The sequence below is a fragment of the Watersipora subatra genome, chromosome 9 (genome assembly GCF_963576615.1).
Source record: "Watersipora subatra chromosome 9, tzWatSuba1.1, whole genome shotgun sequence".
Taxonomy (NCBI): domain Eukaryota; kingdom Metazoa; phylum Bryozoa; class Gymnolaemata; order Cheilostomatida; family Watersiporidae; genus Watersipora; species Watersipora subatra.
In genome coordinates this window covers 41951724-41966086 of record NC_088716.1, presented here as the reverse complement: position 1 = coordinate 41966086, position 14363 = coordinate 41951724, and the positions used below count along the sequence as shown (strand labels likewise).

Below are 14363 nucleotides of genomic sequence, written 5' to 3'. Positions count from 1 at the left end.
AGTTCTGTGCAGTATCATGTCATCAGTGCTCCATATCAATGGGCCACGAATAACTATAATGTAAAATGATTTTGCGGGCCAGATATGATTACAAGGTGGGCCGGATGTGGCCCGCCGGCCGTGAGTTTGACACATGTGCCCTAAGCTTTCACATAGTCCAATAAGCACTCAAGCATTCATACAGAGTTGTATGAATAAAATGGACAACTTCTTTGGAAAACTAAAATTGTCATTTACAATATTGTTACTCATTGTGAATTTAATCAATAGTCATAAATTATATATTAAATTAATCCTCTTTTTGCCCTGATTTTAAATATGTAAACTAAGCAGCTGTAAAATTATGTTTTTAAATGGTCACGTAGGCTAAATTCTGAATATTTCATTTTAATGGTTGAAAATAGCAATCTGTACAGATATGATCATACCACTTACATTTTTATTAGCTTATTTCAAGTTATATACATTTATATGACTTGAAATATGCAAATAAATTTATAATAAAGTTATATACATGTAAAAATGAATATTAATTTACTATATAATTTATGACTATTGACAAAATTCCCAATGAGTAACAAACAATGTTGTAAATGAGAATTTTAGTTTTCCATCAAAGGGTTCAAGGTTATTTCACACACATCTGTTTGTTTGATCAAGAGGGTACAGAAAGACTCACGTAGTCTTGTAAGAGGTATTATGGATGCGGAGAGATATGAGGTCAATTAGGTCACGCAGTCTATCCTCCATCTTGTCAATAAGTCGCTCTGGTGAGATGCTCTTGTTCTCAAAGCATTTCGGGTGCAGCAGCCATGATAGTTGTGACAGCGCTTCAACAAACTTGTTCGGTTTTTGGGGATCTGTGATCTGGAGAGAGGCAAGTACTTTAAGTGTAAATACTTTTTCGTCTATTAAAGAACTGGAAAACCAGAATAATCACAGAAATTAAATAGATTTTGTAAATAAATTATTTTTCTGTAGTTGCAGCATCAATTTCAACTTACCTTCCTGTTACAGGCCTAAAGAAATGACCTTTTAATGCCTAGCAATAGACTGATTCTTCTGAAAATGTGAGTTGTAAAGTGAGAGATGTGAGTAGTAAAGTGAGAGATGTGAGTTGTAAGGTGAGAGATGTGAGTTGTAAAGTGAGAGATGTGAGTTGTAAAGTGAGAGATGTGAATTGTAAAGTGAGAGATGTGAGTTGTAAAGTGAGAGATGTGAGTTGTAAAGTGAGAGATGTGAGTTGTAAAGTGAGAGATGTGAGTTGTAAAGTGAGAGATGTGAGTTGTAAAGTGAGAGATGTGAGTTGTAAAGTGAGAGATGTGAGTTGTAAAGTAAGAGATGTGAGTTGTAAAGTAAGAGATGTGAGTTGTAAAGTGAGAGATGTGAGTTGTAAAGTGAGAGATGTGAGTTGTAAAGTGAGAGGTATGAGATGTAAAGTAAGAGATGTGAGTTGTAAAGTGAGAGATGTGAGTTGTAAAGTAAGAGATGTGAGTTGTAAAGTAAGAGATGTGAGTTGTAAAGTAAGAGATGTGAGTTGTAAAGTGAGAGATGTGAGTTGTAAAGTGAGAGATGTGAGTTGTAAAGTGAGAGATGTGAGTTGTAAAGTAAGAGATGTGAATTGTAAAGTAAGAGATGTGAGTTGTAAAGTAAGAGATGTGAGTTGTAAAGTGAGAGATGTGAGTTGTAAAGTGAGAGATGTGAGTTGTAAAGTGAGAGATGTGAGTTGTAAAGTAAGAGATGTGAATTGTAAAGTGAGAGATGTGAATTGTAAAGTGAGAGATGTGACTTGTAAAGTAAGAGATGTGAGTTGTAAAGTGAGAGATGTGAGTTGTAAAGTGAGAGAAATACAGGGTAAATCAAGAATATGAGAATAATCGTATTGTCCTGTAATTTTTTATATCAAGTTAATGTTACACTTGGTGTAATTCATTCACAAATTAAAAAGAAGTCAGTAATCAAAACAAATCATAACACATGTGGTATGCAGGCATATGGTATGTCCAGATATGGTATGCTTATGTATGGTATGCACACATATGGCATGCAGGCATATGGTATACAGACATAGTATGCATATGTGGTAGGCACACATGGTATGCACCTGTATGGTATGCACACATAGGATATGCATACACACGGTATGCACACATATGGTACGCACATATATGATACGCACACATATGGTATGCAAACGCATGGTATGTGCATGTATGGTATGCACACATATGGTATTCACACATATGGTATGCATACATATGGTATGCATACATATGGTATGCACACATGTATGCACACATTTATAACACGTGCAGTAACATAGCACGCAAAACCAGAGCATGTATACAAGCGTGAAAAGCATACAGTCAAACATCGACGTACACAATCAAGGTAAATTTTAAGTAAAGATTTCACCCAAAATCTGAAGTAATTTTCAGCATAAGGCTTTTCAAGTTTCTCTAAATAGGAAAAATTCCTTTTCTTCCAACCAGTTTAGAAAGAGAAGGTGAAGAGACAAAAGAGAATTAAAACCAAACAAGTACAAAATAATACTTATACGTAAATTAATATTGTTTAAACTTCAACTACTGGAAGTTAGAGTGAGCTGAAGACACCTCTACCTCCGAATCTAAACACGGCAGAGTCTGCACTTTTGAACGGGTATCTCTAAGGTGAAGTAACAATAAAAACATCCTTTACTGATTATCACTTTACTAATTTAGATTTTTACACACGTTTAAGTTTTTTTTAAATATTTTACGGAATGTATTGCGCTAGCTGTAACCACTTATTATTGATTGAGGAGTTAACATTATTATTGATATTATTACACCATTATTATTACTTATTGAGTATTTATTGAGTACTTACACATACATGCACTTCCATATACATGTATAATGCTACTCATGCTTATATTATGCGTCAAACATACACCATTCAAATATGTGAGAAGCATATGATATGCCTACTTCCCACATTATGAGAGAGATAAAATAAATTGAGGAAAACCCACCTCAGCTGCGACAAGAATATTGATGCCGGGGGAAACAGAAATGATGTATAGACATGCTGGGACATATTCAGAGAGAGAGGACCGCAGAAACACACGTTTGTGAATGAAACAGCCTACAATAAAGGCAGCATCCTGCATGTACTCTATTTTCCATAAACATAATAAAGGAGAAAGAGCAAACGGTTTCCCCAACATATCACTAGAAAAGTGAGCAAACTATTATAACGAAGATAAGAAAAAGTAAACATTGGTATCCTTTTTACATTCTTCACAGATTTATTACTTTCACTTATAGAGAGTTATAGAAAATGGGACAAACTGATAGGAAAACTACCATGCAGAACTCAGACAGTAATAAAGTGCCTTTGCTGGTGATAATGTGCCAACTTGGATTGGAAAATCACACATATGCATGAAGTCACATAGGCCTGAGGTCACACAGGCCTGAGGTCACATAGACATGAGGTCACATAGGCATGAGGTCATATAGGCATGAGGTCACATAGGCATGAGGTCACATAGGCATGAGGTCACATAGGCATGAGGTCACATAGGCATGAGGTCACATAGGCATGAGGTCATATAGACATGAGGTGACATAGACATGAGGTGACATAGACATGAGGTCACATAGGCATGAGGTCACATAGGCATGAGGTCACATACAAATTAGGTCATATACAAATTAGGTCATATTTTTTATTCAAATTAGGTCACAGAAGAATAAGGTCACATAAGAATTAGGTCACATAGGAATTCCGTCAAAGGAATTTACTCGAAAATAAATACTTTCATTGCTTTGTGTTGATTGGTCAAACAAATATTGATGCTAAAATACATCAACTGTTACAGCGAAGCATTGCACTATTATATACAATATATATCCTTATTCACTTTCTCACCCTCTAAATATAGTAAGCCCCAACTAATTCACCTGACTATCTACTCAACTCTTCAGGTTTTACCATAAGAAAACCATAAGTAACTTACCCAAATTTTATGTTTAGTGAAATTCACCAAATCAAATTCAAACCAAATTATTGTAACTTGATTCTTCAATATTCTTAAAAACTCTGTCTTTGGTGACTTGAATTACTTCAACCAGCCATTTGATTTAATAAATATTTTGATTTTGTTTTGATTTTAGATTTTATATATATTAGATAAAGTGTACACAGTATTGTAGTAGAACTATCTTCCTCACAATAGTTTATGAAGTTTATGGTTTTATGGTTTCTATGGTTTTATGGCTCTATTGTTTTACTTGACAACTCGAACACTCTTTCACATCTTAAGAGGAATGTCTGTCTAGCATAGAAGCAGTGAGGTCTAACCTTTAACTAAGTGTAGAGGATCCTCTTTAGCCAAAACTTTTGTGAGCAACTTTTCCGTATCGAGGGGATGCTCAGGGTCTCGTCTCATCTGCATAGTGGCTGTGTGGAATGACGTCTCGGAGTCTGCAGATGGCCTTCTGTAGTCGGAATGACGACGAATGCCAGGTGAGCAGCTAAAGACACAAAAACATGACAGCAGCTGAACAAGGTCAGGAATTTTCTTCTCAAAGCTTAATACACTGCAGCCTGACAACATGACAGCCTGACAGCACGGGAGTCTTACAATATGGTAGGCCAGGAATATTGAAACCTCAAAATGAGGTAGGTTTTTAAAATGGCAGCCAAGCAATATGGCAGCCAAGCAATATGGCAGCTTTACAAAAATTTTTGTTTACAAAAATATACATGAATTCTTGTTTTACCAATGGAAGAATAAATATAACATGACAAGAGGAGAAATGAAAAGAAAGCTCTAGGATGGAAACATCTTAGCAAGCATACAGTGGCTGTACAAACTGCATTGTCATTTCCTGCCACCACTAGTGGCCATATCATATGGTAATCAAAATGGCCACTAGTGGTGAACAGGTCTTCACAGGTCAGGCACTCTTGACCATTACCCATGGCAGCTTTCACGTGTATATAACACAGCGCTTCACATCAACTGCCATTAAAATCCTATATTTGCTCTTTGAAGTCTATAGACCATGTCTAAGAGAAACATTAGGATACCAAATTATATTTTCAGGCCTCTTAAAGTCAAGGGCCGAACCATTTTCAAGCCACAAACATGAAAGACTCACGGTGGACTGGGAGCACTGTAGTACTCTTCCGTCAGGTGCTCTCCTCCATCTGTTGCTCTCTCGGTCAAACTCTGGTGCTAAAATAATATTACGAAGATAAATAATATAATAACATTACGAAGATAAATAATATAATAATATTAATAATATTACAAAGATAAATAATATAATAATATTAATAATATTACAAAGATAAATAATATAATAATATTAATAGTATTACGAAGATAAACTTTCTGCGTTCAAAAGTAATCTTTACTACAATAATTGTCTTTCCGTCTGTTGGACGCAAAAACAGGATGTTTGGAAAAAATTTTACATCGCACAGGATTCGAACTCAGACATTCAGCCTAACAGTCAGGCGCACTACTATTTGCACCATTTAATCACCTTGCTGCATTTTAGAATAATTGTATGTATAGTTATTACACCTAACAATTTCTTATGGCGCACAGTACTGCTAGGATACCAGTTTACTATAATTTATTTATTACCTTGACAAAATTATGCCAGAGACAATAAAACATAAAAACACTACGGCAGCCACTACATAGATTTATTTTGTAGAACTTACCTCAAACATACCTAAAACATGACTCAGAATTCTGCTGGCTTTAACCTCTAATTAGTTCTAAACTGTCTCAGAATGCATCTGGACTCAAGTTAGCATCAAGTTAACAAAAGTTCACATTGTCTTGGTAACAAACTGCAGGTAGGATTAAATTACTATTTTTTATGTTACTCTAAGTAATATGCTCAACAAATGCATAGCTTCAAAAGACTATAAGTAATGAAGCCATTGTGATTTTATATACAAACTACTGTAAAATGAACTGTTTTGATTGTATATTTGTAAATCATATTTATGTATTATTTGTACTTCATTTGCTTGCAACCATTATATTTATACTGAGACTGAACATGAAAAATAGTGAGGATGAACGGGAAAGGAAAACCACCAATTTTCCACCAAGTTTTTCTTAGTTGTTCAACCTACATCCTACAAACAATAGTATAAGTTCTGTTTCACAAATGAATTCCTAGCAAGAGAGCAAAATTAACAGAAAGACATAGGATTGCCTGCAACTGGCTAGTAGCAGGGAATTAAGACTAGAGAAAAGTAAATCTAGAAATCCAAAAACAAAAACCCAGTAGCACCATATCCTTATTTTTAAAAGAAGTATTGCATTTGGTGGTTTTAACTTAAGTTTGAATACTTCAAGGTTTGAAGCATTGCATTTCAAACAGTGGGCCAAATGCAAAGAAAGCTTTTCAATTTAATGATTGTGTAACGTGATACCGCAGAATCTAATAATTTCTACTAGTCAATGTCATTACATCATTGCCTCTTTTTTGCTGAATCATCCCACAAACATAGCTTTCCACATCCTGAGACGCAACCTTACAAAATGGCCTCTCCAAGGCAACAGCGGAAGTCACATTGATTTGCAAGGTCATAGCTTTATAAAAAAGTTTTAATTTGTTGCGAGTTCATGCATTGTATTGTTCTGGTCTTTGAACACAGTGATATAAATGTTCAATTCATTTTGTGCACAATTAAAAAATATAGGCCTACCTATGTATGGAATGTGAAAAAAATCATATTTTATTTTTCAATAAAGAATAGTTCGGAGAAAGCGCATATGAAACTGGTGGGTTCAGTGCGTCCAACAAAGTTAACAACTACTGAGCTCGCAGCTTAATCCTCCCAACTCATTTGACGAGCAAGGATACAATTACAAAAGTACATTCACAAACAGACTGTATACACTGTATATACAGTATATACAGTCAAACCTCGACTTACCAGTTTATTTACTCTGGTGTTTGCTTTGTACGCTAAAACAGTTGTATGTTGAAGCAAATATTCCCATAAGGATACACTGTATCTCCTTTAATTTGTTCCACAGCCAAAAGCTTAATAATAAATACTTCAGATAATTATGCATGGCATAAAAATGCTTAAATAAAACTGTAACAAAGCTTGAAGTGAAAATTAAATGACAAATAAAAAACAGCTAAATCAATAAAATGAGTATTTCAATGTTACTTTAATGCAGAGATATGAAATTGTCCCACTAAGAGAGGAGATTGAAAAGTGCTAGAATGTAAGATCAACTGTTTTTCCTGTAGCCATTGAAGCTTTGAATGCAATTACACCTGCGCATCAAATTTGACAGGCTCAAATACCGGCAACAACCAACACAAGCCAGTTAAAGAAAAGCACGCTATTGAGAATAGTTAAGATCTTGAGGTGAGTGCTCAAACTCACAGGTCTCTGGTAGGGGACCCGAGCTTCGCTGGACACTACCACCCCATCCGGGTTGAAAGGGGTGAGGAAACAATTTTTGGTTATCTTTGTTTGTTTGTATTTTTTTAATTTCAGCAGCATCTTCACTTCCACTTATGGAACTGCAATCTTTCAAGAAACCTTGAAAGTCATATACAGTATGTTGAAAGTTTCTTCGGGTTAGCGTCAAATATTAACACCAAATTTACATGTCAAGTTGAAAAATTCAAATGCTGACGTGATTGTAAAGTGAGTTTTGGCACAAAAAGAATTCAATTCAAAATTTTATGAAAAATGTGTAAGAGACAAGTTTTGCACACTACTCACCCTCTGGCGATGTGTTTCAGGAAAACTCTGCCTGCGTGGAGCGGTCATGGACATTGTCTTCCGGGTACCTCTCCTAGTAACACCCTTTGTGGCGAGCCGGGGCAGAGACCGTGATGTGGTCAGACCCTTGTGTAACTTGGGTCTATTGGTAGGCGTTCCGTGAGGAGACAAAACCTTGGATTCGCAGCTGTACAAATGGTTATTGTTAGTCGGGTCATCCCATAAAGGTATGGTGATGCCTTTGGTCTCCCCATTTTCAGATATTAATTGCTCGGGCCTGGTGTGGTTGTTATGTGAACCAGTCAAACTATTTGCTATGTTACTATGGTTACTTGACTCCACAAAACCACTAGATGCTGAAAAACTCTGGTCCAGGGGTTCAGAGCCTGAGCAGGAGCCAGTGCTGATCTCTAAATCTGTCTGAGGCTTGTAATCAAGTCTGGGACTTAACTGACTGTCACTGACTGCCCTCTTGTCACTTGACATGTTTGCTATTACCTCGCTTGAATTTGTTGTACAAAAGCCTGTTTCATTTTCATTGGTCAGATCATTAGTTAATGTCTTTTCCTGGTATCCTGATTCATCAATCAATGACTCTTTTTTCTGGTCCATATGTGGTGATGACTCATTCACTAAATCGATGTCAATTGTTCCTTTTTCTATAGAAGTTCTTAGACTAGAAATACCACCATTCAAGCCCTTGTCCATCGCAGCTTCACCCTCCTCATACAGGGGCTCTATTATGACATCACTCAGTGAAACCGCATCTTCTAAATCATTCTTACTCAAGGTCGACTCGCAAACACCATTTTTATGTTCATTCTCCTCTAGCTTGAGATCTTGGAGTTTTCCATTTTCTATGTAAGATTCAGTTTGAGTATTTGTATTTTCAGAAATGGTAGCCTTAAAGCTTGCACTAAGAGCACTATGTACGCCATTAACTGTAATGACATGTCCCGGCTCATGATCGACACCTATTACAGGTTTCTCAGGAACCACCGGAGAGGAGGGTCCACCTGGTTCTCCTGGCTCATGGCCATAATCTCTTAGAAAGTCTGAATGTGTTTTAGCAATAGAAAAAAGGGCTTTACCAATATCTGGAGTTGTTCCACCACTAATAGTATGAGACCTTCTTGGTAACTTGTCTTTTACATCCATCTTACGGTGTGGAGTCGTCGTCGCTCTTAGCTTTCTGTCTCCCATGGTAAACTCAACTTTTCTTCTAGCTTTAGCTAAAATAATATATGTTGCATTGTACCAACTTTAACTCATTTCATTGCAGCAAACTTCAATGAAATGTTTGAATACAATAAAAACTTAATACTTGAATAAAATATTCTGACGTACTTTTAAAATGACTATATACAGTAGATGCTCCTACAATGCAAACAATTCGTTCTGGGAATGTTTACGTTATAAGAATTTTACATTATGCAAACAGTAAAATACATGTAAATTGCCTAATCCGTTCCAAGATCTTCCCAATGTTCCCCATCTCTTACCACTTTGACTTAACTTTTTAATTTAATGACTGTAATGTAATTTAATTGAATATAAATGTAGTATTATTGGTTTGTGTCGACAACTTTTCTACTTTTTCTTATCACTTTCACTGGGTTTTCAGTCCATGATTGTGGCAATTTTACAATAAGTTAAGGAGACTGCATGCCGTTAATGTCAATTTACCTCGAGTCTTTTCATATTCTAGACAGCGAGGTCTATTTTGCAAAAAGAAAATAATAAAGATGTTATATTTCTAAAATTAGGCTAAACAAAAAATAAATCTCTACTATAATAAGAGCGGTGGCTATATGTCTGTCTATTCGTCTTCAGGGTTCCAAGTTATGATAAAAGATAGCTTTCAATGATACTCCAATTCGTGACACTCAGTCGTCTTCAGGTATTCCTGAATACTGAATATTTCTGTGCTTTATCGACACCCCCAGCGATCTCTTACGATGAACTAGACTGCCAGAGTAGATATATAATAGAGATAACCCAATACATCGTTGTCTCTGTCAGGTGCGGTAAGAGGAACTGTGATATATTTTTAAGGCTAACCACCCGGTTTAAGTTCTTCAAATCGAATTTGAGAACTTGCCGACTACACACTTTACGTTATGTGAAATGTTTTACGTAGTACGAAGAAAATACTTTACATAAATTCTTTGTTATGTGGAATTTACATTATAGGAGATACACATTATAGGAGCGCCTACTGTAATCAAAATATCACATTAAACTTTGTGAAACACCAGCCATATACTTAGTAGGTGTGTAGATGTTTGTATTTTGCTGAGAAGCATCCCAAGGAATATGACAATAACCTAACACTATTTTTGTTGTTGCTGATATAGACACCTGCCTCACCTATCATCATAAAGTAGTAACCCACCTAAAGCATCAGCTGATATCACATTTTCATCACTAGATAGGACGCTGGCATTATCTGATGGTTCACTCGCCACCTCCTCATCCAGCATTACATCCACAAAATATCTATCGCTGCCGGCAGCGTCGGAGTCCGATGGAATCTCTAGTCGAGTGTCTAAGGAAATAAATTGACAGCATAAAATTTCGCACAAATAGTATGCATTCATGGAAACAGGGGTAAATGTTTTCGCTACGCATAAAAGGGTACCTTCATCACTTTCCTCTGAAAGAACACTCCTGGCATACTCAGGCCTTCTCTGAGGGCGGCTGAACAAATCCTCAGGCACTACATTACTAGGAAAGTAGGCTAAAGAGGAGAGTAACATCAGCAGCATGTCATACGATGACACACGTCGGTCTTTCTCACTGCAAATGGATATCATTTTTAGTCCTTGTCATTGCTGCTGCCAGCTCAGAGCAGTCAGATGGCAAGATCATTTAGTCACCAAGGACTCGCAACTACTCGAACCTCATGGCAACTATGCATAGGGTGATTAGCTGAAGTTTATGCATACCTGAATTCGCTAGTTTAAACCGGTATCAAATTGTTTACAATCCATAGCAATTGCTGAATGGAAGGTAGCCATGTAAAATCAATTCTAGAAAGCTTACATAAGCTCTTGTCACTGATAACTTTTAAATCCATTGAAGAATTCTCGGCCGTTGGAAGAATTCTGGGTCATTAACCCATATTCTTAACAGAAATGTGGCAGGCTTATCCTGAATTAGCTGGTTCAAGTACCAGCTGAAAGAAACCAGGTTTTTAAACGGATCTATAGGATGACTACTTCCAACGATTTGATTGATGCCCAAAGGAAGTGATTATTAGCATGTAAATGAAATCATAGATAAAACCAGAAATATTTAATACTTGGTTGTCTTCCAATTAGTCACCCGTAACTTGCAATTCTTCCTTGATAGATGGTTGACAACAAATCATTAGATTGGAGTTAACCCTGTTCCTTACAATAACTTACTATAATAAAAATAGGAGGAACAATGTGGCAAGTCAAGGATGGTGTCTACAGAGTTGCAACTGAATGACTAGTTCTCCGCAAAGTCCTGACGACAAAAGGAAATAGATGGACAAGAACGTTAACATCACCAGTCGATGTCGTTCAGAGCAAATTAGACCATGAGATAAAAGAAAAAATAGTAAAGTTATGAGTATTTGAAGAATAAACTCTCTCTGTTCTATAATGTGGTTTGGCAAGGTGTTGGTGTCTGGTATGAATAAGGGAAGTGTTATTTACAAGACACTTTTCTCTTCACAGAGTTCTCAAGGATATCTCAAGTTACTGAGGATTTGAAGAAGAAGCTTTTAGCTGTATCATCACTTGAAAACAGCAATAACATGCGGTATGCGACACCGTTGTTATGTTACATGGGCCCTACTTGTTTATGATCTTCTAAATAATAAAATATGTGAATACTTGTAAAAAATTGCATTCCGCTGTTGGCCAATTGACAGTGATCAGTCATTTAAGGCAAACACAAAAAGGGTAATGATAATAACAATCAGAATGATAGCAGACGTGTTTAGTAATTTGATATAATTTAAGGCCAATCAACGCAAATAGCTCATATATGATTACTGTAAGTGTACTGATAACTGTAAGTACAAGTGATTTACTGCTTACTAGCAAATTACTAGTCTAGTTTCAGATGATATCATTTACACAAAGACAGATAAGACTATAGGGCGCAATGGCAAATGTAGCGGATGACGAATGTATTGTTTACAAACGGAGAACATGTTTACTAGAAGGTTCATATGTGCTAGTAGATGAGTTCAAAAGTTTCACTTACTGCGAAATTAAACTTCCAGATTATAAATGATGTGATTGGAGCAGTGATTAGAGGCTGTTTAATATGAAATGTTATCCAGCTTCTTGAGCTGTGGTAACTGCCTACCTGGTCTTGTTATAAATAGACAATACAGCCTAAGCTTGGTTTCAAATGTCTCAGATCTTAATATAATCAGGGTTTAAACACAAAATTTAAAAGTTTGTAACTGAAGGGCTATACAAAAATGCTGAGCTTGAACACCACCGAGATAAATCGAGGAAAATTGACGATGCATCTCAGATGCTTGCTCCCTTTCCCTCCCTCCATCTCCCTGCCTCTGTATCCCTCTCCCTCCCTCCATCTCCCTCTCTCCATCTCCCTGCCTCTCTATCCCTCCCTCCATCTCCCTCTCTCCATCTCCCTGCCTCTCTATCCCTCCCTCCATCTCCCTGCCTCTCCATCCCTCTCTCTCTCTCCCCCTCTCCATCCCTCTCCCTCCCTCCATCTCCCTGCCTCTCCATCCCTCTCTCTCTCTCCCTGCCTCCATCTCCCTCCCTCTCACTCAGTTTGTCTCCTTCTAGCGCTCCCTCCTTTTCCTTCTATCCCTCCCTCTCTTCAGTTTCTTCTCTCTACCTCTCGTAATCGCTTGCATTCAACGGTTGTAAGCAAGGTGTTTGTGGTGATGTGCCAAATATTTTGTGAAATGTATTATTGTACTATAATGTTTTAACTTTTTGTTAAAACTCACAAACTATTTACACACTTTCGTTTCCCACCAAAAACTAAAAAAATGATGCTGGTTACACAGTTGCTACAAATACAACAATACATCCCCCATTCTACCCTACTCCATTAATAGAGCATTTTGAAGATGATCTCTTAATATACACTTTATGGTGTAGAATAATGTAAAAATATTTTATAAGGCCATTATATAGTCTAGCTTTGGAATTAATTCAATTTATTTATATTATTTGTAAGAAAAACATTTTGGATTTCAAACAAATAGCTTTTTTGACAGCCTTCTGGAACGGATTCGAACAATAATTATGGTATGCAATTGAGGTCGGACTGGGAGTCAGGGCGGCTAAAGCTCTGAAACCTAACAAGAAAGCCATTTGTAAGCCCTTCCAAAGTATGAGCAATACACGCAACTGACTAACTTGAATGGAGCATAACTGGAGTCAGAATTTACATATTCTCATCAAGGTATAGAGATTATCAGGGGATAAACTGAGAAAATATTCCTTAATCTCACTGGTGCAATGGCTATGACAAAATTTAGCCGCATAATTCACTCACAATAAATTGTTGTCACAAACCATCTACTTTGAAATTCGCACAAATGCCTGGAAATCATTAATCTGTGACTTCAACACTAATCCATAGGCATGCCTCTAGTGAAAGATAAATTATACCTGTGCAAGTAACCATTCAATTCACACGCAACTAACTCCTGTCTTCATGGAAAAATAAACAAGCGGCTTTAGTTATAGTTTAAAAGTTGAGCAATCAGAACTGCAGCAACAGTAAAATATTTGTTACCTCGAACTAAATTTGACGATCTTGTTCTCTACTACGAGCATCGTGTGTATCACATAGTCGTATGTGCAACCAAGCTTTAGTCGTACAATCTTATAGGCCTCATTTAGTATCGCCTCCGCCTTGTCATCTAATGAGTCACCAGGCCGACCTCTTCCTCCGTAGGCCGAGTCTGTTGCAATCTCCTCAATCGCCTGTTATCACATCAAACAAATGCTACAATACAGTCTCATCCTGGTCTCCAGAGTGACGGCTAGATGAGATGTATTTCCCAAAGTTCAATGAAATATTGCAGAGTAAACTACCAACTATGATTAAAAATAGCTTTAAAATCATCAAAATATTGATCTATAATAATAGAACTATAATAATAAACTAAATGAATACAATTTGGTCTTGACAGCAAAGATGCCACAATCTGATGGGGACAAAGGCTCACTCAGAAGGTTATAATAATAAAGTCCTAACAAAATCTTTTATCGCTGCTAAAGGCTGGTTCACACTGTATCGCCGCACTTTGGCGTTGATGCCACAATACTTCAGTGATCGTCGATGATAACCATGTTCACACTAACACATACCCATCCGCGTTTGCATCAGGAAATACTCGGTGACGTAGTGTCTTATTTATCTTTTTAAATTTTCGCGAAGAAACCTCTTTGTTTTCGCGTGCTGAAATCAAAAACTAGTCCCGCAGCTACTATCATAAACGGATATGAATAAACCCGCTCTATCCGCGACCACGAATTACCATTGCCGAAATGGTTCACATTTGAAATGCGGTCGTCGATGCTCGGCGAAATGCACGACGTATCCATGATGCTTCGTCG

General features: G+C 36.8%; 1 protein-coding gene across 1 annotated transcript in view; it reads right to left on the bottom strand.

Moving 5' to 3' along the window:
- LOC137403570 (uncharacterized) overlaps positions 1–8655 on the bottom strand; it is a 29009-nt gene extending 20354 nt beyond the window's left edge. The window contains exons 1-5 of the mRNA XM_068089532.1: positions 7771–8655; positions 5154–5230; positions 4351–4523; positions 3017–3129; positions 680–867 (exon numbers count right to left, since the gene is read on the bottom strand). Of these exons, the coding sequence (XP_067945633.1) occupies positions 680–867; positions 3017–3129; positions 4351–4523; positions 5154–5230; positions 7771–8478 (1259 nt within the window). The 5' untranslated portion in view covers positions 8479–8655. The remainder of the gene's footprint in view (positions 1–679; positions 868–3016; positions 3130–4350; positions 4524–5153; positions 5231–7770) is intronic.
- Between the last annotated feature and the right edge of the window lie 5708 nt (positions 8656–14363).